Below are 24,893 nucleotides of genomic sequence, written 5' to 3'. Positions count from 1 at the left end.
GGGTGTACATGCATCTGTGTTTCACATTGTTAGCAGTGAGTTTTTTCTAAGGATTTTGTGGCAAAAATAAGGGCTTGAGGTTGAAAGTAAAATTGGGGTCCACAGGGTTTGGTCAGCTGTGCTGAGTACACAGAACCTGAGCTTTGTTGGAGTCTCTTGTATTTTCAAAGCCTCCTAACAATAGTGCAGTGCACATTGTCAGGAGCTGACTGGGGACTTTGGGCACAGCATGGAAAGAAGAGAAAGCCTAGTTAAGGGATCCCAGCAAAAGAAGAGAGGTGACTTATGTGACATTGGACTTGGCATGTATTTAATGATATCTGGATATATGGCATGCAGTAAAAGCATTTATATTGAAGTTAAGAAAAAATTGAAAGTTAAAGAAAATTAAACATGTAGCAATACTGTTCCACTTGCAATGCAACCCTGGTTTTGCACAATTCCGATATTCCAGATATGTCCCATCCCGGCTGGGCCCATCCCTGCTATGGTCTTGTTTCAAGTCTGAGTGACCAAGATTTTGATGTGTCAAGTTAAGGCATTGTCTGTGCCTGCCAAATGTCCTGATGGATGTGAGGGGAAGACCTGTGGTGATTGAAAGAGGCCAACACGGAAGCAGGGATATGTCACCCTGGGAGCTGCTGAATCAGGGCCAGGAGAGCACAGAGCCATCACTTGGGCTGGTAGGATGGGAGTTACAAGGAAGCAGCTTGAAGCAGCAGGAACTCAGATGGGAGAGAGACAGCTCAGAGGGAGGCAAGTGAAGAAGCCTCCCAAAGCAGAGGGGAATCAGGACAGAGGGTCAGTCAAGGTAAAAGCTGAATGCTGTTGAAAGGGCCAAGATGTCTCAGAGCTATAAACTTGAATGAGGAGGTAGGATTTCATACCAGAATTTTGTTATTACTACGAATTTGGTGCTTGCTCATCTCAGGCTGACACCCAGAAATGAAACTGAGGAATACAATGTGATTCTCCATTCCTCCATAGCGGTACCCTATGTGACCTCAAGTGAGGCATTCCATCTCCATCTTGCCCTCCTCTAAAATGTGGATAGGATATCCTGCCACTACAGATCAGGGCTGCTGTGAGGGTATGTTTAGCAATGCTCCTGAGGTGCTGAAGTGCTTCAGTGATTGGCACTGTGGAAATTCTATAGATAAACACCTATATATAACCTCCCTGACATTAGTACAGTCACAGGGGTGAGAGCAGATTGACACTGCTATTTCGATATGTAGTATGTACTTCATGCATCAGAAACAACGAGAACAAATTCGTCAACAATTAGGTATGTGTGGAGAAAGTGATAGAGTTCCTTTTAAGTCAGATATGCCATGTCCACTGTATTTATCTACAGAAAAGAGGGGTGACATTAAAGAAGAAGTGTTAATTTTCTTTTCAGAGAACATTGCAGTCTTCTATTGATTGAAAATGGTTATCTCTGGCTCTTGTGTATTTTGTGGTGTTACAGGGTATTGGTCTTTGTTTAGCTCATACAATACTTCTTCCTCCTTCCAACCTACAGTAACAATTAATGAGCCGTCTGTGGCTGCCTTGGAGTGCATCCTGTGCAGCAGCATGTCTCAGTTAATAGTCATAATTTCTCATTTGTAAGAGGAAAAGTGCTACCAGCACTTTGAGTCTCAGAAGGGCTCAGACTCACTCAAGGATTCCAATTTATTATGCACCCAGCTCTGATATCCTGCTGCTCTCTTTATGGATTAGGCTGCCTTGGTGGAAGGTATCATCCTTCAGATGACACATAAACACTCTCTTGCCAGCTGTTCCTTTCCCAGAAGTTCCTCAACGAGTAAATTATAATGGTGCTCCTTGGTTTACTAGTTTCTGATCTCGTTCTCTGTGTTTTTCTAGGAACATGCAGAAAATGCAGCTGTATTACTGCTTTTACTCTACAAATGGCCCTGCCTACAGCTGTAGGGATTTTTAGGCCTATTAGTAGTGTTAGTTTCCAAGGTGAATACACTGGTAGTACTTCTAAATTAAAAGGAATGGTCATTTTGCTGGTTGTTCCGTAAAGCCTTTAATCTCAAGGTGCTTCTTACCTGAAATGTAAAAGGAGATGCAGACAGATTGCTTTGCTCATTCTGACATGCAGCAACTGTTTAACAACATGTACCCTGGTCGTGAGTTCAGAAAAAAACAGTGAAGGGTAACATCCTTCTGATGTGAATTAGATTCTGTAGAGGAATGTTAGAAGGAAAGCAGAGGCAGCCAGCACATGCAGCAGTTTGCACAACAGTTCATGCAGCAGGGTGCAAAGAAGGCACCTCCATCAGATTCATATCAGTGTACGTCTAAGGCACAGTGGCAGTGTGCTGCAGGGCAGTTTCCCCAGCAGATGGTGGGGCAGCTGCTCATGCCAGAGCAGAGGCTCTGGTGTGGACACTGCTTTGAGTAAGGGATGAGGCCTCCAGCTCCCTGGCTGCACAGGTTCTGTGGATGAAAATCCATCTGCAGCCTCCTTGTTGCAGAGAATGGCAGCACTTCCAGGAGGCTTCCAGTCCACCGGCTAAAATGCTGGTGACATGAAAGCTGCAAGTTTTCCTTTCTTGTCAATGGGCTTTCAATGACTCTGAAGAGCGTGGGCTGAACGGCACACTGAAGCCTTCTCAATAGAGGTCCTTGGTGTTTATATTGAACTAAAATGTCCTCTACCTTGTAGTTTTTAGTCTGATCAAATTGAGTACCAAGTCGCAGTCTTCTGTTCATTGGAGTGAATTATAATTACAATTTACATGATCCCCACATGGTTTCACGATCCATGTAGTACTTCTGCTGGCTGACCAGGCATCAGAGAAAGCAAATGCTTTTTTGGACTGAACTCCTTGTTGTAAAGGTAGTTCTGGACAGTATTTGCAGATCAAGACTGGGTGGCTTGGGAAGATAGCACTGCTGTGTTTGTGCTAAGGACAGAAAATAGCAATACACAAAGCTGTCAATTTAGCACCTTTTGAAATGCTTTAACATTCCCTTTAAAACTAAGGAGGAGAAAAGGGGAAGTGAGGTATTAATGAAAACAGTGTTAAAAAAAGCAGCACTTACTTGTTGGAAGATAAAATATATAATCAGTCTTTCAAGAATGAGCACTTAATTTGCCTAAAGATTATTACAGAACTTACTGTACCTGATTTGCATAAAATCTTTTTTTCCAACTAACTGTTGTAGCACACACCTAAAATGGGGTAGCAAAGTCCTCCATCAAAGCTCAGTTTCTCAAGCCAGCACTACAGATGTGCTGCCTATTTGTAATGTGATTTACCAGTCCCAAATATCATTAGACACATATATACCATAGGGGTATGCATTTTAATACCATCCTTTTAAAGAGTGAGTAAGGAGCAGAGTTTCTCTCAGGAAGCAGTGGCAATTGTTATAGGAATTAATCCACCTGCAGCTCTTAGGGTGGCTTTTTGCAGTGTGTGCTAATTCAGCTTCACTCAGAGGTTGCTGCTTTGAAGTCAGTCTCTGTAGTGTTTCCTGGATCAAATTCTCCATATGATAACCTTTCTGCAAATCCATCCGGGCTCTTTATGTTGATCTGGTTTCTGTTTTAATGCATTGTTAGCAGCAGCTGAAATTTGGCAAGCCATATTTCTTCCCCAATTGTGGGTTGTGGGACCGTGGGAAGCACTGCCAAGTGCTTTGACAAACAAGGTGAGAAATGTGCTGTCCTTTAGCCCTTCAGTAAGTAGAAGGGATCAGTCCCAGCGATACCAGTCAGGCATCTTTGATTGGCACAGCGTGATCTTCAACAAACAAGTCAAGGAAGCATCAGTGGTATTTTCTCTCTAAGCTTAAGATTTGCTTTGGCCCAAGTTTATTCGGAAATCAGGTAGCAAAAACGTGAGTGAAATTTCTGGCCTCCTGCAGCTTTCCTAGCACTGATGGATCCCACTCACGTTTGACCCCTGCTCACCTTAACTAGGCTTCAGTCCAGGTGCCAGTCTGATCCAATTTAGTATTTATAGCTCCAGAGTTTTAATCGGCACTGTTTGACGGAAGGTATCCTTGCATACAGAATTTCATGTTTTTTAAATTACAGGGCTTGGAGGGGCTGAAATGTAGGAAAGGCAAATTTTATCTTGGTTGTAGTTTGGGTAGAGCACTGAAACAGCTTTTTAGAGTGGCAGTTTCACTACAGCATTTTAAACCAAAGTTCATACTCTGGATATGTAAAATTGCAGTGTTTGAAGGTACATTACATAGGACATTTGCTATAACAGACTTAGATTAAAGATCTAAGATCTCTGATTTTCTCCCTGCACTTTTAACTGCACTGCGCTTTTAACAAGATTTTGTACACAAACTGTTTAGTGATACATCTCATTATCCTCTCTTCCCCCCCTTTACCTTTAGAAAAGAGTAGAAGTGAGAATTTAGGGAAATAATGACCTATTTTATTATATAACCACAGGAACTGGAAGGAGGGAAAGTAGAAAAGCACCTAGATTAAGGTCTGATTGATGAAATTATTTTAACTACTTCTTAATTGGCAAGCTGTTGTTATCATCAATGTAGAGTGCATCAACAACCAGTATCTAAAGCAGTAAAGATTTCAATTGAGAAACAGCTCACAAGCTCTGTAACCGTTATCCATATAGTGCCCTGTTAAGACTAAGTGAATCACAAGAATGTGTCATGCAAGGAATATCAAGGGTAAGGGTTGGAGTTAATAGGCTTTGTTGCCTTCTGTCTTTTTCTCTGAAGAGGTTATGGAGGCAGGGCAGAAGATATTTGCACAGCCTCCAGCTACCCTGTTTTGGGGACTGCGCAGAGTGGGGTACTGATCTCTGTCTGAAGACCTTTTCCATACAGATGCAAGTCGTACATGTGAATCTCCAGGGCTTGCTTTGCTGTCAGGCCCTGTTAATGGACTCTGAAAGTCTTACACAGTTTATAGACCTCTCATCTAATAGTGGGCAGCTCTATCACAGACCACATGTAAAACATCTTTGCATTCCCTTGATGCTGATTTATACTGTTTAAAGGAATGGGGCGGAACAAGTTGTTAAAAGATGAAGAAATTGAAAGCTCCCCTAACTGCTGTATTATCCACCTGACATTTGCCAAATGCTAGTCATTAATTACTAATGCCTTGAAAATCAGAGCAGTTACCCAATTCAAATTATGTTACATCTCTGAGACAGGGCATTTCCATTATCTTATCATTTCCCATTCAAGCACTTCTTCCTTCTCTGCAGTTGTTAAAGGCTGCGACCCCACTCTGTTTCCTCTCATTTGAACCTGATAATCCACGCAAGAATATTTCTACTCCATGCCTGTTCTGCCTTTGTGTTGATGAAAATCAGTGTGATTTACAGCATTAATTATTACAAACTTACAAATCCAGCCCTCCAGCTCCCCCCAGAACTACATGTGCACACCTGATGGCAGAACATGGCCAGCATAATCCATAACGCTTCTTTTCCATTTGGTAATCAAGTGCTTGGGGAAGGATTGAACCTGGTTTAGTGCTTAGGCTGCCCCTGTGGTAGTATACCTGCAGACATCCCTGTGGACTGGGCAGGAGAGTTCAGTCACCGGCATACCGAGCCCCAGAACCAAGCTTTCAACTGAAGTAATTCCCTTCGGACATCAGCAGTAATTTGGCCCTGTGGTTGCAAGGCATCGTATGTTTCTTCAGTCACCAATAATGTTGGTCCTAGATGAGCTGTGTATTCAGAAATGGTGGGGTTTATTTCCTGGCACATTTGTTCTTCCCTATGTATATTTTCATGCCTGCCAGCACTCTGAAATCTAGACATGGAGTGTTGGGGGCAGGCTAGATGCAATTTTTCATGCTGCTGACATTAATTGGATGAACAGACCTTCTCAGAAGGGGCAGTATACGAAATGTGTATGGGAAAATGACAAAATAAGGAGTTTCACAGCTAAATAAAGACAAGTGGCTGAAAATGGTTTTTACAGCTTTGGCTTTCATATGTTTCATTTGGGAATCTAAAACCATTTTACACAACAACTAACAAATTAAGATTCACAGCACCTTTCTGAGGAAGATAATTGCTCCTGTCTTACAGATGGAGGAACAGAGGTATTGAGGCTATCATTTGAAAACGCATCCCCTGTTTTCAAGTCCCCAGACTGAGATACATTTAAACCTCATTCTCAGAAACATTATATACCTCCATTTATATTCATTCATTTGGTATTGTTTGTGCTTAGAGTCTCTGAAAATCAGATGCGACACATTCTTGAATGGTCAAAATAACTGAGGTGATGTGACAAGGATCTGCAGACTGCAAGGCTGACTGGCACCCCTATGTCCCCTCATGCCGTATCCCCTTTTTACTCACTGTCTGCCTTGGATTCCTGGACAAAAGAAAAAGCACATTCTGCTCACTGATTTCTGCTGCTGTTTTGAACAATTGGACATTATAGGGACAATATTGTTTGGGTTATTGATCGACTTTGTGGAGTCATTTTACCTTGGTTTTTTAACCATCAAGAAATTGACTTCAGGTTTTTGTGATTAAGTTTCTTATTGTAGAACTAGCATGGAAATGCAGTGAGAATCATTTGTATCACCTGCTTTTCCCCCGTTGTTTTGTGTTTTTCAGCATACAACAGTTTTGCCCTTTGTATTAATCGAGATGAGAACAACACATCATCAGTATCCCAGCAGGAGCTGTGGACTGGCGGCAGTGTGCACCTTTGCTGTTGGCTATATTTTATGGTAAGGGCTGTACATGCTGTGTTTTCATATTGTATTGGGGGGTTTATACTGCTAAATTTGGGCACATATTTCATTATGGATATAATCTCTAACAGATTCACGCTGCATGCCTGGTTTGGTCCAAGACCTCGGCTTTGTCTGGTTTCCCCAGATGCTTATATTTTTAGAAAGTATATGCCAAACCTCACACAACAGGAATTTGTTGAACAATCCCATGTAAGCAGTAGTCTTTCCAAGGGTACATTTTTCAACCTTTTTTTCAAGCTAAATGTTTTTCTTGGACCTTAGTTTTATTGCTTAGGATTTTTGTTCTATCAAATAAAATTGAGAATAGTCAAATGATTTCCTGCATCAGTATTTAAGTGGCAACAGAAAAGGTAGAACACCATCTTTTTTCTTTACTAGTTCATAAATTCTTTCTGTAAAATTAATTACAGAATAAGCCAGTAATCCAAACACTCTGAAGTTTGTTTTAAAAAATGCAAATGTTTGCGAAAAATTAAACTAAAACAGAAATAACCTTTCTTACACAACATTAAATTAAGTCTTTGGGCAGTTCTTATTTAAGCACCTGATTTGCATGACAGCGTTAATTTACTTTGGTCATTCTAGCATTGTATTTTTCACTAAACTTCTGTTTTATTTACAATACTCCTTTCATACCATCTATCCTTTACCCTTCCTGCAAACATTTTATGACCCTCTCTTCCCTTCCCTCAGCTAAGAGGATATTTTCCAAAATCGAGGATAATACTTGCTTTTCCACCTCTCAAGTGAGATGAAACTAGAGAGAGGAACACAGGCTCAAGGCAGTACTGTCATACTGTTTCAGTGGTCCCCCGAAAGAGAGGCCATTCTTCACACGCATCCTTACATACTGAGTGATCATAAAATGCTAGTAACACAGCTGCAGTAGGATATTGTCTCCCAGGACAACAGTCACACTCTGCCATTTGCTTTTATAAACATACACATGCTTCTTAAATAACAGAAATATTTGTAATTGTAGGATAAGGACAACCTCATGCAAAAAGGCACTTAGTGATTCCTTTAGGAGAAATTTGTTATGTTTTTTTTAACCCATACATAATAATGCCTAACTATTTCCCAGCCTTCCTCTGAAGGGTGCTTAGAGACGGGTTGGCAGAGTTACTATACCTGTGATCTGACCTCCTATGGCAGCTCCTGTTTTCTCAGAATTATGTGAGTAAACACATGCAGTAGTACTCAGTAGGAATAGAAAATGGAAATGATCCAATTCTGGAAGTGAAATAAAACTGAAGTGTCTTAAAATCTTTCAAGAATCTGTTACAGTATCAGTGTGACATTCATATGACTTGATCCTGCCTACTACAGTGCATCTACATCCCAACATCCCACAGCTACAAGGTAAAAGGAAATTGTAGGACAAGTAAAGCAGGGGAAGAAGATTCTGCATTAAGAAAACTACTAAGCAAATAGTCAGTTAACAGCCTATGATCATCTCCGTTTGCTTTTGCTGTTTATTGCTTTTGGCTACACATACATGATTTCCAAAATGGATAAGGCTACACTCAAGTGACTCGCCTTCCAAGTTGTGATTTCTCTGAAACTGGTTTGAGACAACTGCTTACTCAGCCTAAAGGTCATCTCGCTACATTCTGCACTTGCAGCTCATTTCTCCTTCTACTCTTATGAAAGAAGGTGTCTGGGGAAGACTAGAGGCAGACACAAGCTATGCTGTGCCATCATCTGTAAGATGTGCATGTCTTCGGCCAGCAGGTGTTATTGAAGCCTCTATCCATGATTTGTTTGAGGCTGCAAGCCAAATCTTGGCTCAATGGTAACAATACAATGTATCTCACATTCACAGATTAGGAAAATCTACCAGAAAGTATGAAAAGTGAGAGATCTTTCATCCCCTACTTTTCACAGCTCAGGTTCACTATCTTCCTACTGCTAAGTGACAACATGGAGGTAGAGACCTTTTACTTAGTTCAGATTTGCTGCCCTTGTTCGTGTAGCCTTTAGACCCTCCATGCACGTTGCATTAAAATGAGACTACACCTGCAAATGACCTAATTACATGCAGCCTGACGGAACTTCCTCCCTTTGTACTTTTGGTTGTCCATGGGTCCCCTGCTGGGGCTTAGTTCTTGGGTTATGTTTTTTTTACCTAGAAGTTACAGATCTGCCACTTGAGATTTGTCATTCTCCCTACGTCATTTTTTTCCCTCAGCATAAGTGCTTTCACTGCAACTCTCTCAGTATAAACTGTAAGCAGCTGCTAATCATATATTCTCTATTTTGCCCTTGAATTTTGAACTCTCTCCCCACCCTCAGCTGAAACCTTGTTACCATGCTATATGATTTGTGTATCATGCCGCACTTTGTACTGTAAAGGAGCGCACAGGAACATACTGTTAAGTTTGCTTCTTTTAATACATTTTTTTCAGTTCCAAGCAGAGGGGACTTTCTGTTTTATTTCATATGTGCCTGAACCTTTCATGTATGAAAGAGATGGTGGAATAGCAAGCTTGTATTATATATATTAGATAAATGAAAAAAGAGGCAAACAGTTCTGAACAGAATCACTGAAGTTGGAAGAATGTAGCTAAATAACTTCATATCCCCTGAGTATTTTTCAGAGGCATACTATCTGAGAAACATCCTCATCTGAGTAGGCACACTTAGCTCATGCGCTCCCTATAGGGGGGAGCTCTCCCTTGCATTTAAGGAACTGTGCCCAGTGGAGCATTCCCAAACTTGCATTGCCTGTTGCACACCATACATGGACTTTCAGGATCCAGGCCATGGGATAAGACAGGAATGGCCAATTGGCTTTATTTAGCATGGCTTGAAAAGGTCACAATTTGTATTGAATTTTTACATCTAGGCAGTGCTAAGAAAACCCAAGAGCTTGCCAGTACTACCAGAAAATACTGCCAATGGGTGTATGGGGTTCGTTGTCAAGGAACAGAAAAGAACCAGAAATGCATTGCTCCTTGTAATAAGAATGACCTCATGGTAACTAATATCAAAGCCTAATATGTCCCTAAAATAAACTGAGACAAATACGTTTATTTAAACTGGTTTTCTTGTTCCCTCTGCTTTTGAGTGCTTGAGGATGCCAAAAAAACAGACCCTAAGAACCTGACTCCACTGTGCTAATCATGTTTTTCTCCCAAACACATAGCTGGGCTACGTGTTTGGGAGCAAAAGACTTGATCTGCTCTCTTGTTGCTATCTCAAATCCACAAGGAGCTGCCTTCACATGTGCCAAGCTTGGACTTGATTCATTCTTTCCTTCTTCAATAAATCTATTTAAAGAGCTCAGGTACCTTTAAACTTTCATTTGAAAATAAGTTTCTCCTGAAACGACTTCAGGAGAGTTCTGTAGATTAGCCAAGGGAGAGCATCTAGATGGGGTAATTCGCTGAATTCTTCTTGCACAAGTTTAAGAAAGGAATGTACACTGAGAATTTGGAATTAACTTGAGATCGATGCTGTCGGCCTTGCTGTAGATTTCCACTAGTGATTCTCCATAGAAGGAGAGGAAGATCAGAAAGAGCAAGCACTGGCAAAGGGATAAGGGTGCAGACTGCTAGGACAAACCTCGACACTGAGAAGAGTTACAGTGTGAAGCTTGGTGGGAATTGACAGACTTATCAATAAAGAGGGGCAGGACTGAGAAACCAGAAGGATTTCTGAGGTTGCTGGTGCCGATGGAGCAGGAGAGACACATTGAGGCTGTGCCTGCGTGTGCTGAGGGTCTGTATGTGCATGGGGAGGAAGTCATGAAGCTTTTGGAAGCAAGCATTGGGAACAGACGTTCAATAAAGATCACAGGGATTGGTGGCTGGGGAAAAAACAAGTGAGAAGTCCTTGGGGCAGGCAAAAGAGGTTAAATAGAACCATGGATTAAAAGAGAAATGGGTAAGGAAATGTGCAGCTTGAAAGCTGACATCATGCAAGTGGGAAAAGCTGGGAGGAAAGAGACAGACAGGCTGATGGGAGATGTGAGTGACAGATGAGACAATGCAGAGGAGGAGGAAGGAGCCAGAGCCAGAGCTACTGAGAACAGGAAAGAGTAGGAAGAAGTAGAAGCAGCAGAAATAGGCCAGAAGAGGATTAGCATCCCCTGTACCTGACCCAGAAGGAGGATGTGAGCACAGAAGTGCTTTCGGCAAGAGAAGGCTGCATGGATCCTCAGCCTGTTAGGTCTGACATAGGCATTATGGACTGATACATTCTGGCTCCCCTCCACCTCCACATCCACAAATGTTTGAGTCAAAGCAACAGTACAATCACAGATGACATGCATGTATAATATATTCTCACTTACTTGTGCAGCTGCTTAAAATATAGCTCAAGAAGGCATAGCAACCATTACTATATTTAAAATGAAGTACTGTTTATCAGAATAGATGAATTCCAAGGATGACAACACCTTGCAGCAAATCTTCCGAGTTTCTGTCATTCTGGCTACCTGCATATAAACACAGATTTCGCTAAGCTTTGTTCATCCCAGAGGATGCCAGCACCATATCATGCTGAGTATGTTTTGCATGTGACATTGTTTGCAGCTGCAGTTTTCCAGGAGTCATCTTAGTCTGACTGCATAAGCCACTCCATGCTAGGAGCACAGTTCTACAACCCATGTATTGTTCAGGACCACACAGATCAGTGAAGCATCCGGCATAAGAAACTGGAACAAGAAGCGATGATTGCTGTTATTTCCTAACTGATGACTATTTATTGAACTAATCTTTTTAAAATTTCTAAATGATGCACATTCCTGGTGTAGGTGATTTAGGCCTGGTTGGCTGATATAATAAAAAGCCCAGCATCTTAATGAGGCTGAGATCTTAATAATTCTGATTGGCTGCAGAACAAGCTGTCCCCTGGGGTTTCTGGGGAGGTGGGAAGGAAAAAGAAAATCAGAAGGATTTATGAAAATGTGCCTCACATCAGTCAGTGTAAGAAACCAAAAGTAGAACAGATTTAGTACGGGTCATTGTGCTCCTGCCTCTGAAGGCACAGGGTTGATCCCTGCTCTGTGAACACAAATGATTTGTTCATCGAAGTTTTGAATGACTCAGCTATTGTAAGCCAGTCACCTCCTCTGGGAGACATTCCACAGTTGAATAGTTCTGGGTAAAGTTCTCACTTTCTGCAGAAAAGGAAGAGATGCTAGGAAAGATCTTGTAAATGCATAGAAAATGCCCATGTTCTGTTGTTTGCTAAGGAGTAGCCACACAGTGTGAAATGGCTTAGGATTTGTTTGTGACTGAGGGGTTGGCCTTCTACTAGTTACTGGAAACAGCACAGAAAATGTGGGAAAGGATTTGCTGCTGCAAGAAGTAACCGGAAAGGAACTGTCATAGAGGTCATATCCATAGAGTAGTCATATCCAGGCTCTAACTACAGCTAATGTCAAATTCTTCAGAAGATTTAGCAGGCCATTTTGGAATAACCAGCCTGCAAGGGAAATTTTCGTCAAAACCTATGTCAAAAAGTAGATGTTTGGATCCTTCAGTCTTGATTGTTTATATATCCTGTACTCTTTGCACTTAAGCATGACTGTACGCATTCTTGTACACATGCTTGTACAGTCTCCTGACTTCAGAAGCGTGCTAGAGTTACATTATATGGCACAGAGTAGTGGACTAAGTAGACTTCCAAACTTGTATACTTGAAAACTTTTTTGACTATCCTGATTTCAGAGATGTATTGCTGAAAGATAGGATACAGCATTCCAGAGGTTGATTAGGTATCATTCAGAAAGGTATTTCCATTATCAGATATGTATTTTTTGTTTGAGTTCTGTTGAAGTGCTCTTCTGTTATAAGGACGAGCACTGGGAGCTCTTCACATTTTATGACATACGCTATTATTCTGTGTCCTCTCATTCACTGCTCTTGAAAAGTTACACAGCCCTCATTTTATAGTTTGTTTCCAGAACACATACTACTGATTGCTGTTCGGCTGTGGACTTCGTTGAAGGACTCAACTTGAGCAGGAAATGGGGGGAGACTCTCAGAGTTCAGACCGCAACATCAATGCTGTGATGCCTGTGCAAGTATATTCAGTCTTGCAGTTGGGAGCAGCCATCATGAAGGAGCAGCCATTTTCTGCAGCATCTCCTGTTGCAAAATCTTTTGGGTGTCATGGTTATCCACCATTATGCGCACATATTGAGCTTGCTTCTACGAGGACTAAGTTGTACACATGCTGTTGTAACAGCTTCATTACTCAAAGTGAAAGGTAGAGCACACATAAACCACAGGGTTCCAGTAACTTTCTGTAGTTACTTTTCTTCATCAACAGATGTATAGCCAAAGAATAAATGTACTTGTATCTTCTCTGCATAGTTTTCACTTCCTCCTGATTACTTTTATAGGAGAGATACACAACATCTACTGTATTCTAGAAGTGAAAAACAAAGTCAAACTTTACAAAGCCAAATTTTTGACAGACTTGTTAAAAAGAAGCAATATTGTGTGTTTTCAAATAGCTTTTTCTGATTTCTACACCAACTGGTTGAAAACTTCTGAAATCACCACTTCTTTTCACACACATTTTAATCTGAATACAATGTGTGAATATTTTCGTTCCTACTTTTTTTATCAGTTCTAACAAATGGCTAAATGAGCTCAGTGACCTCTAACACATTCATCTTTGAAAACACATGGCTATATCATCTACATGGGCTGCCATGGTACCAAACCACAGGGAGGTTCGAATTAATTTTACCTTCTCAAAAGTAGACGGTCCAGTTTTAGCTTAAAGTTTTCCTCCTCCATTTATTTTTATCTGAGCGACCCATTTTTTATACCTGTTCAATAACAGGATCTTAAATTGGATCTAGATTAGCACTCCTAAGTAAATCTTAATTCATGCTCTCTTGTGCTTATTTAATAATGAGGTTGGACAGAAATAATGACTACTAGAATTGCAGTGTTGAAGGCATTCATTAACATCAGTAATTGGCAATATTGTGAGGAAGCTTTATGCCTACGGTTGATCAGCCCTCTATTGTGCAGCCTCAAGATGATAGCTTGTATTGAAGCAGGAACAAGCCCACTAAGAAAGGCCATCAGGTGAGGTTTCCATGGCAGCAGTCATCCCTTAGCTGCTCCCATTTGTGGTAAAGACAATACAGGAATAGTCAGTGTGTCACTGCTCAGTGGAAAAGAAAGGGTAATATTACTCCATCCCAATGTAGCGAGCGATGTGGTAAAGCCCATTTTAAGAAAGATCAGGGTGGCTGATCAGGTGAGTTTGTGACTGTTGTCTCCTGAGTGGCACTCAGTACCTCTTGTTCTCAAAGCATGAGTTCCTATGGTGTGGCAGCACCAGGGACAGGCGTACAACAGCTACAGTGACCGCTTGAGCAATATCACCCAGCAATGAATGAGCTCCTGTGCTGGGTGGGCAACAGAGAGCAGATCAAAGACTCTGAACTAACCAGAGATGACTGACATTCAAGCTCATCAGTGACTCATTGGGTGGATTTAGAAAATATTTCCTTTTTCCAGCGTAAATGCATTCTAGTAAATGCAACTCCTGCTTGGTTCATGAAGGTGGCTATATAGGTGCAGTTTAGAAGGTTCCTTAAAAAAAGTCCCTCTGTAAAGGTGTTTTATAGGGCTGGACACTTTTCATCACACCAGGGAAAATAAGTGAAAAAGAAGACCTGTTTTTTCTTCAAGCTTTTTTCTTGGAGCTTGCTTTTCACAGAATGATCATGAAACAAAACTGAAAAACATTAGGCAATAATAGGTGCTCCTTGCTAAGCCAGCCTGGGAGTAGAGGACATCCCGTTGCCTTCTACCTAGCTGTCCCACCTTTTTCTTTGATCAAGAGGAATGTGATATCCCATTAGCATGGGTTATGCAAAAACCCTTTATTTTTTCAGATACTTTTATCTTGTCAGGTTAATTCTGGCATAGAAGAATGTGGAAAATAACTGTAAAATACAGAGATTATTTTCCATATGTGAACTCATTTGGAGGAAGTGTTTTAATCTGTATTTAGATCATGTAGATTAATTTACTGACACATGTAGATTCCTACATGAAGTGTCCAACTTTGGACACTGGCTGCAATAAAAGCTTTCCTAAGGAGGAGGGAAGCTATGACAACCATGTACATTTCCAGAGCAATGGAGAATTGTTAAACAGGGATTCTATTTTCTCTGTGTGACAGGTATTTATGGTAACAATTTGGGTGGAATTCTGTGTCTCTGCCCTCAGGAGCCTGTGACTGTTGATCTAATGATGAAAAGTCTTCCTTAAACAAATAGAACTGTTATCAAGTGAAGCAAATCTTATGGACATGGAAATCCCTATCAGTAATAATCTGTGCAGCTGCTAAGTCTTCTCTACCTGTGCTTCACTGTGAGCTTCTCTCTCAAACTGCCAGGTCAGAAAGGAAGAGATTTACATTCCTGAAGAGAGCCCAGCAGCTCATGGGCCCAGCTGTCTCCACTAAGCACTTTTCCCGGTTATCCTCCGTGATGTTTGCTCAGTTGTTTGGCAGCATTTGCCTTTCTTAGCTTCCACCTACTGGAACGTATGGACTCTCCCTGCTCCCTCTTACTTCACAACCACTCGCCACATATCAAACACAAAAAGGTCTCAACACGAAAGCCATCCCTTCAAAGGGTACAGGTGTCCACTGCAGTCATACGCAGAGAAACCACATACCCAGAGCTCTTCTTCAGGCTGCACTGCAGTAAAGCTGACACCGTCTCTTTGGTTAGTGTACCAGCAGTCTGCCCTGTAGCTGATTGCTGAAAATCTCTATGCCATCAGGAAACCACTATCATTGCTTTGCCTTTACTGTGTAGTGAGTGTGGAGCTGAGCAGCATTTTTTCACTGATGAGGTGATTTCTTTTTTGTTTGTTTTTTTTTTATGTTTATCATACCTAGAGAAAAAATTATTAGATCCCAAATGATACCAGATAACTGAAAGAAAAGGAGAAGCAACCTAAAACACAGGTGCTGGAGGCATTCTCTGAAAGAGAAGCTGAACCATGTTTCTGGCAAACCCCAAAACTCTGATGCACTTGCCAGGTGTAGCAAGGAGAAGACACAGAAACACAAATGTGTACAAAATGAAAGAAGAATGCTGCAGAAAGCAGAGTTGGGTTGTGTGGGAGAGCCTAGAGTGCACTGAATGCTCTTTGGATAAAGAACCTGCTTGGAACAGAGGGTGCTGCAGTTTCCATACTGCCCCAGGAAACAGGGGTGTGTGTTCCTCATAAATACAAATGCACCAAGGAAATACCTGCCTGCATCAGAATATGAAAGTTGACCATGTGCTCGTGCAAAATTTAAAAGAAAGCAGTAAGAATGTGGGAAATCAGTCATGGTTTCATAGTTCGTGATGTCTGTTCCTGGTGGATGTCATCCAGGTGCTCCAGTTCAGTTCAGACTTGCAGTTCTTTCAGATAATTGCTTTTCAGGTTGCACTAGCCAAGCCTATAGCCCAAGCTAGTTCTGAAAAACAGGTCTGTAAGAGTCAGTACTTGTTATTTTCATTTTGTTTCAGGGTGTGCTGGATTCACCACGTCACAGGAGTGTGGGTGTACCCGCTTCTTGAACACCTCAGTCCAGGTGTCAAAGTAGTATTTTTTGCAGCCGTTACTGTAATAATTAACATGTTCTACCTGGTGGGAGAGGTCTTGAACAACTACATCTGGGATACCCAAAAATGTGAGTATTGTATTAGAAATACTAACTCATGAAATACACCATCGGGGCTTGCTGGATGCTCCCCTGGAAGTCGAGAAGGTTTTAAGCTGGCTAAAACAAAGGGGAATGGCAGAAGTTGCACTGAAACATCTTGCTTGCTTGCTTGCTCTTAAAAGCAGATGGATGAATGGAATAGCTGCTGGGAAGCCTGGTGAGCTATGAATATGTATTCTTTTATTTAACTTCCAATACTAATTAAAGAGCTGATGGCAGTTATCTGAGAGGTTTGGAACCCACCTGGTTTACAACCCACTTATTAGATGATGAACCCATTAGGTGCAGCTAGAATAAAGTGGTATTCTGTGGGAATGCTGTTAACAGTAAGCTTAAACTTTGAAATAAAAATACATTGGTTTAGTATTTTCAGGTATAAGGTGTATTCTGCTTATGAATTTACTGAAGTAAAATGAATAGGTTCATGTCAGTAGAATAAGAACGAATGATCACCTTTGTGCAGGGTAAACATAACTGTGCAGACTATATTATCTACCCTGCTTAGGCAACCCATTGCTGAGAAGAGGAAAAGGGAAAATAAGACAAACACAGGATTAGAAGGAGGTTTCTTTAATCTATGAAAGATGTTTTTCATTTATCAAATTGCCTAAAATAAGCAAACAACATTCAGCATTGTCACAGTCATAGATCACAACTGGAGTGAAATCTGTGCTCTGTAGGAATTCTGTCACTACATTGTTTGGCCTGTAACATGTTGGGACCATATGAACAGCCTGTATCCCCTTTTGGAAAACTTAGTGTGCACTGATTAATACACCATAAATTCATATGGTAGTTTATTGTGCAGGTAACTTTTTTAAGAAGTCCTCCAGTACCAGGTAGAACTTAACGTTAGATGGTGGTTGAGTGTTTACTTTAAGTATGTTGTTTTACGTAAAGACTTGTGAAGTATCTTAATTTTCGCTCTAGAACCAGCAGCCATTGGCGCAGCATTCAAGCATGGTTCCAGTCCTTAGTTTGATGTCACATTCACATCCATTTAACATACTTCAGTTAATTCAGGAAAGAAGTTTCTAAAAAATGGCAGCCACAAGGAATACTGATTTCACTTGACGTAAGTCCTGTATGAAGAACAATAATGTGGGAAGGAGTCACATGTTCTTACCAAGTCCACGAATAAGAAATGTTGGGAGATCTCCATGCATAATGAAATCCCTGGTTCTTGTGGCGCTCCACCCAAGAGAAGCTGTTGTCCATCAGGTCATTCTTCCAAGCTCTCCCAAGATTCACCATGGCCACCTTATCATCTTCTCCATGATTTCCTTGATTTTGTTGAAGTATATTGATCCAAAGTCCTCCATAGCTCAAGCACTTGCAAACCAGAAAATGCCAGGAGTCACCTGCTGCTTTGCTGTGCTTGAAACGCTTTGTGTAAACCTAACCCGAAGCATGCAGCAGGCACACCACAAGCAGCAGAGATGTAAAATAATGCCAGACTGTCGCTATGCAAGACTTGGGAAAATATTATTTGAAAATCATACATTTAAAAGGGGCTTTTGAGCAGTAAGCTTGCAAATCAAAGCAGCCTGCCATGAGATTTCTGGGGCGAGAGTGAGTTGTTTGGGGTTTGGAGTTTTTTCCTTTTCCTCTGGAGATGCATTAAATAAAACCTCACTACTGACAAAATGATTTGCAGTTAGTTTTTCCAAGTTAAACCACAAACATGGCAGGAAAAGAAAAATTTGCCCTTTGTACAAGCCAGTGTCTGTCTACAGTTTTGAGGGTATCTGCTTTCCTGCTCATCTATTTGATGCATCTGCAGTAGAGTGCTTCAGAAGAAAGGAAAGAGGCTGCTTTTAAAAGGCAGATAAAGTGGCTCATTGAAACCTATTGGAAAAGTTCCTTCCAGCAGAAAGCAGAAGGCTCAAGATTGGCTCTGGAGCAGCCTTGTAAACCCACTGTAATCTTTTAGACCCAGCCTCTTGTTTTGGTTGTTAAACCTTCAGCTGTGGCTCATCCATTACACTGGTTTGCCAGCAATACCCAGGACCATTGTACTTGGACTGCTGGCAGTGTCAGACCCATTTGTTTCCATGTTTCTTCTTTCAGCAAGGCAGCTCTGCAGTTGTGGTTTCTAGCTGCAGATGGGTCTTATTGTTTCCCATATGGGAATTAATAACTGGTTTAAAAGTGACTTTTGGTGTATCTGGCATCTATGGATATATTGCATTAGCAGGTGATCTTAGTTGTTGCTGGATTTTCCTCATTCTCAAATGTAGCTGCTCTTCTGCCTTCAGTACCCATAACTCTTTCTTTTCTAGCATGCATCAGGCCTGAAAACCTCCAAAAGAAATGTTTGTATTTGAGATGTCTGGCAGAGAGGGCTTAGTGAGAAGAACAATACTTCTGTCAGATACCAGTAGTAATTTATTGTCCAGGAACAGGCATGTGAAATAGCTGAATCTTTTCGTTGCCAGAAAAAACACCATCTGCTGCCCAGCCCAGACTTAGCTCAGCATAGGAAAGAGGCAAGTCCTGCAGCAAAGATATGCTCATTAAGGAGCTGTACACTCAACTCAGCCCTCCTAATTCTACATGGCTATTGCAGGAAGAGAGGAACTCTTACCAAGTAATCGATTCTTTATTCCTGTACTCTCCAAAAAGGGAGATGTACTTGCAAATATTTAAATATCCAGTGTTGAAATGGAGGGGTCTTAAAGCTGCTGAATTTTGAAACACAGTTTTAAAAACTTGCTCTCAAAGAAAGTCAGCCACTCCGCTTCAGATAATGTATCTAGTTTGCTTGTAAGTAAGCAGGGAAGGTGAGGGAACTAACTATTCCCAGCCCCTGCAACGGTCAAAGTCTGAGCCTGCATCAGGGGGTTAGGGTGATTTGAAAATGGTCTGGCAGGAGGGAGGATTGAGCAGTTCATTACTGGACAACCACTGCCATCAGGTGTGCAGATGCTCTTTTTGTTCACAGCAGGTGTGGTAACACATGTGAGCAAGTAGGCGAGAAACAAGTGCAATAAAGGCAGAAGAAAGGTTAATGCATTAGAAGAACCTCTGCAAGTAAACTCTTCTTTTTTATTAATTGAGAGTTTTTAAAAGCTGTTCTCCGTATGTTTTCAGGTGTTGAAGAAGGAAAAGAAAAGCCAAAGTTGGACTGAAAAATAGAGGCAACATGGAGCATTGTTTATGGCTTCACAGAAGATTTCTCATCACCAACAGAGGTTGGCATGGAGAGGAGTCTTTTGGAAAGGAGGAAGTTTAATAGGCAGTCTGCTCAGTACAAGGATATTTGGGGGTTTTATATGGAGAGAAAATGATTTTAGCTAAGAACAATAATAATGTTTCAACATCATTCCTATTTCTCCATTCTTGCATGTGACATGCACATATAAGATGTATATTTATCTCCATAGCACTCATGTGCATTCCTTGCATCAAATAAGTCATTAAATCATGAAATCATTAAATCTTTTCAGTTCAAGCAAGAAGAACAATGAATCTGTCTGTATTTCTTGAGAAAAGCTTAACCAGATAGTTCTAATGTGGGGAAACAAAACAATATGTATTTCAAAATACAATGTAAAAATACGGTAGAAATTAATTGCATGAATGTATCCAAAGAAGAGTTCAATCTGATAGAAATATTAATGTAACACTATGTAACAGCTGCCTTAAATCAGTGATGTTAATTTTTTGAGTCCATTAAAATCTTATTTGCAGTGTTAGACTATCTGAATATGATGTAGCTTTTCTTAAATAGGCCTAAATAAAGATCAGATTATCCCAGCATTTCTGTTTCTTCATGCTGATTCTTGAAATTCTGGATAGATTGGTGTCATTTGAATGATATATTTTCAGGTTTTCCAGTGTCCACTATAGATGATAGTATTTCTACATGAGGGGTTTTTTTTCTTATTTTCCCAGTTCAAGACCTGATCCTGTGTTTTCAAGCTGTAAATTCACAGTAGATGGGCTGAGCCATTAGTGTTGTACCAGAGGCAGCATTTAAGCCTTGCTTCAGGAAGGTGTGTAAGCAAATGTTTAAACATATGCCTATTTGAGGAATTCAGGTGCAAAACAATAGCCATAGTTTAATAGTTGACATAATTCTGTTTAACTATCCAGCAATCAAGAAGGAACTCTAGTAGGCAGAAAGATTGTCTAGAGTTAAAATCAAGTGAATGGAATAATTTTCATCCAGAAATTATTTTTAAAAAAGTAACTTTAAGATCCAAATGTCTTGGTATTCTCATCACATTCATTCATTAGTGTATCTAGGTGTATTTATTTTAACACGTGCACTTCAAAGGTGGTTAATGTTAGTGTGTGATTTTTATTAAAGGGATTTCTGCAGAGTTTTAATGACTTAACCAGATTCTGCCGGTTTGCTCCAGCAGCATGTTTCTGCTCCAGAGCAGTTCTTGAGGAAACTAGTCTTACACAACTCATGACATGCCTCCACAGTAATTTGTTAAATGTATTTATGTGTACGCTATCACAGGATACAACGATGTTCTTTTTGATTGATTTCTTTAAAAAATAAGTCTTCTGAAATGATACTGCCTTTATGATTGTATGTCCTCTCTGTAACTTTTAACCTGTTGATCAAGAGTTGCAAAGATTTCAAAGCTAGGCAAGTTGCTACAGAGTTAATGGAAATAACCTTAAGCCGGACAGAGAAGAAGGAGGTCCTCTGATCATCCCACAGAGGGAGAGCAGAGGACGCACGAGAGTAGCAGAATTTGGAAGCAAATTAGCTGTAGCCATGGGGCTTTGTGTTAGGGATATTACTTTCTGCTGGACCTGAGCTGTGTGTCACATATGCACAGTAATTCTGAAACATGGTTGTTTTAGCCACAGATAACTAGGGCTTCATTGTGATAGTTGGTTGATACTGGAGGTGGTAACACATCTTTTATTTGCAACAGGCTTTCAAAACTCAGTAAGGAAAGAAAAAGTGGAATCAGTTACGTTTAGTGACCTAGGAACTGCTTAAAGTCACTGCTTCTGAAAGCTGTGGTAGCACATGAAAGTACTGGTGGACAATGAATGTGTAAAAGAATCTGTTTGTACTTCCCAACATCATCATCAGCAATGGCAGACATTCCATTGTGGCAGATTATCAACTGCAGCTTAGGGTGAGAAACCCAAAGCACAGACCTTGTTGACTTGCTTGTCATATGAAGAACTTACATAACTCATGCTCTGCTGTAAAGTCTAGGACATTTTTGCAATTTTTTTTTTATTTCACAGGGATTGTTTCCTTCACTGAATTCAGGAATTCATTCTGATGGAAAGAATGTGTTAAATAAAAGTAAGAAATGCCAGAATGCTGCACAGCTGTACACATTCTGCTAGAGCACACTCTGAACATCTCTGCTGTATTTATTGCACCACTGGATGTCTGAGGCCTCAAAAACTGGCTGTTGATGGAAAGATTCCTCTTTCTCAGCAAGTTTTGCACCTGCTCAAGATAAGTTTTTCTTCTAATACAATGTAATTTTAGGTGATTTTGGAAATGTAGTAAGAATATAAAGAGAACAGGAGTGTGAGTGATCAAAATTGCATGGCTGAATCCTTAGGTAGGTGTCCAAGTGAAAGAAGACTTCCTTTCAGAAGTACACCATAGGGGCGCTCTGATATCTGTGAACCTGTGAATATTAAGCACCTCAAAGATAATGGACTGCCAAGCTTAGATCTTCATTAAGCCCTTGAGGTTGGCAGTGTTAGCCAAAGGCAATATATGTGACACAAAATGTGGTGGGTTTCATTGGTCTGAGGAAATTTATAGTATTCCAAGATGATTTGAACTCAATTTGTCTTCTCATATCTCAGAAAGCTCTCCACCTCCTATGAGCTTTGAATCATCATACTTGAAGTAAAAAAACATTTTAGAGCATTAAATTCAGCCTATGATGTATGAACTATGATATAAATAACTTAGGGGCCTGTTACCCAGAGTGTGCTCTTCTAGACTGTGTTCATTCCCTTTAGAATTACACAATCCATCAGTCTTAAGAAAGATGATGGATGAATGATGACTAAAGTAAAAGTCACTTGTAAGCTTGCCAAATTTCAACCACCATGGCTGAAATTGTCCCTGAAAGGTATTTCTCTTGGGGAAACTATTTTTTTTGGTGGAAAACTTTTTGACAAAACAAGTCATCTATTTTCAAGTGCAAGTCTATGGAAAAAAAGTCATGTCTGGAAAACTTTACTTTCTCTTGCTGTGGAGATGGGTCTTTGAAAGAAGGATCGCATTGATGCAAGATAGCAACACTTCTGAATTTATGGGGAAAATCTCTTGGATTTTGTCCAAATTTTAGGAAAAATATGCCTTCACTTCCCTGAGTGCACAGATAATTCTCAAAATTGTTTATCAACTTTGGGAATAATCCGTCTGGTGGCCCATCCCTAATCTGTTGACCACCTCCAGTCCTGACTACCCAACACACACACCAGAATAGGGATCCCGTCTTTGGTTTCCATGTTTTGTCAATACCCCCACAAAGCTGCTGCAGATAAAGCTGCCTAAACCAAAGATGAAGGAAGCAAAGCTTTGGTGAAACTGAGCAATGAAGATTGGTTGTCGGTGGATAAACTAAATGAAAAAACTCTAGCCTTTCCCTTGAGGACTGCAATGAAATGGAATCAGTAATGTTTGTTTGAGTATGTTGTAGCTGTAACAATAAACCACGTAGAAAACTCTGTGAAGGAACCATTAGTTTGGTTGTTGGAGAAGAATATAGCATGCAGTAAATAAGGCAGGCTGCCACACCTTGAACCACAAGGAAAAAACAAAATACAGTTTCATCATTCAGTGAGCAGCATCCATCATGAGTTATGAGTGAGGCATAGGAAAAAATGTGTGATCATCTAATTAAAGGCAATATCATAATTCATGCTTACAAGGGGCCAGATTAAGGTTGAACAGACAGCCTTAATTCTGACATTACCTCAGTCTTGAATGCCTGGCTTTGTAATCTTGACTTATTGTAGAACACAAAAAAGTTTGGGCTTTTTTTTAAGGCTAGTTAGAAAGTCTAGCCACAGAGTTGCCATAAATTTCAGTAGAACTGTATCCCGTTTGGCTGTAAAAAGCTTATCCTGGCTTTATGCATTTAGCTACCCTAGAACATATATGCACAGTTCCCATAATACTGTGTTATAAAAACATTGCCATAATCTGCAAAATTTTGCCACAATTTCAAAACAAAATTAATTTAGTCTGTGATTCAGTTTGTGTGTGAGAAAACCATAGTTTGCTGTCTCTCTGTAGCAACAGTTGCCTTATTTTAAAGGAAAAATTACAAATATTTTCCCCAATTTTAAGCTGATTCTTTGCTTCTCTGCCTGCATGAGTAATATTAGCTAAATTACCACCAGTTCATATCAAAGCTGCTTGGACACTGTGAGTAGACTGAAAAATGGGTAACCATTCTGCAGGTTCTCGTGGCAGTTTGTAATGACAGTATATAAGGCATACATTTCTTAGTTCATTTTTCCTACTGAATTTGCTATTCAAAGTGTATTCCAAATCCTAACCACAATTTGTTCTTCAGTTTTTCTGTAAAGATTAGTCAGTCTGCTCTGAAACACCCTTTGGTAGCCTTTGAAGACTCGGATGCCATTGGACTGAACATGGAAAGGATTTATAATCTAAAACTTGAGTTAAAGTACAGTTCTGAAGAGTTCTGAAGAGACCATCAACCTGAGGTTAGCATCACTGAGGTAGGTCTGGTGTTCCTGCCCTGGAAGTAATGGAGCAAGCAGTAGATGTGTAGGTGAGGTCGCCTCTGAATGCATCCTTGGAGAAGTTATGCTACTAATCCTGTCTTTTAATGCTCCTGTGTTTCATGTGAAGAGGGGCAAATGCTGGTGACAGGTATTTTCCATTTGCAGCAGAAAAAGAAAGCTCTTAATTGAACCATAGTGCATGGTAGTCAAAGAGGTCATTTCTCCTAGCATATTCCAGCAGCTCTGCTCTGCTCATGTGGTTCAGAGCTCCATGTGCTGCTGTAGCCAGCCACTTAAGGTGGGGTCACAGGTGTTGCAGGGAAGGAAAGAAAATGGGGAGTTTTCTTATACATTTGGACCATCCTATTTAGCCTGGAAAGTAAAGAGATTATCTGTTTAAGAGCACTGCTTGAGCATATGCAGAGCTCCAAGCACAGGCATACATGCTTTTCAGGGCAGGGGCTTTGCTGAATGAGGGGCAAGTGCACTTGCAAGTGGGATGCTTTCTGTAGTTCTTCTGATGACAAAATGAAAGAGCTTTTTGTGCTTAGGGTGAAAATAGGTCTTTTGAGCATAGTGTCTTCCTTGTACTTGTATTATTAAGTAAGTCTAAGAAAAACAGAACTGTCCAATTTACAGACCATAAAATACATTTAATGTATTTTCTCCAAAATAAGCAATTTTATTTTTATCAAAAATGCACTCTGTTTTGTTCAAGTAGCAGATGGAAATC

At 40.5% G+C, this 24,893-nt stretch overlaps 2 protein-coding genes across 2 annotated transcripts in view; one reads left to right on the top strand and one right to left on the bottom strand.

Moving 5' to 3' along the window:
- Positions 1–20,212, top strand: part of AIG1 (androgen induced 1) — a 126,486-nt gene extending 106,274 nt beyond the window's left edge. The window contains exons 4-6 of the mRNA XM_061378329.1: positions 6,600–6,715; positions 16,254–16,417; positions 19,544–20,212. Coding sequence (XP_061234313.1) covers positions 6,600–6,715; positions 16,254–16,417; positions 19,544–19,581 — 318 coding nt within the window. The 3' untranslated portion in view covers positions 19,582–20,212. The remainder of the gene's footprint in view (positions 1–6,599; positions 6,716–16,253; positions 16,418–19,543) is intronic.
- FUCA2 (alpha-L-fucosidase 2) overlaps positions 1–24,893 on the bottom strand; it is a 232,875-nt gene that overhangs the window by 138,715 nt on the left and 69,267 nt on the right. The window lies entirely within an intron of this gene.

Source organism: Neopsephotus bourkii, unplaced genomic scaffold (assembly GCF_033783945.1).
Source record: "Neopsephotus bourkii isolate Nb327-2 ecotype Australia unplaced genomic scaffold, CSIRO-AGI_Nbou_v1 NB_1765, whole genome shotgun sequence".
Classification (NCBI taxonomy): domain Eukaryota; kingdom Metazoa; phylum Chordata; class Aves; order Psittaciformes; family Psittacidae; genus Neopsephotus; species Neopsephotus bourkii.
Note: the sequence above shows the minus strand (reverse complement) of the source record. Positions and strands in the feature narration are given on the sequence as shown.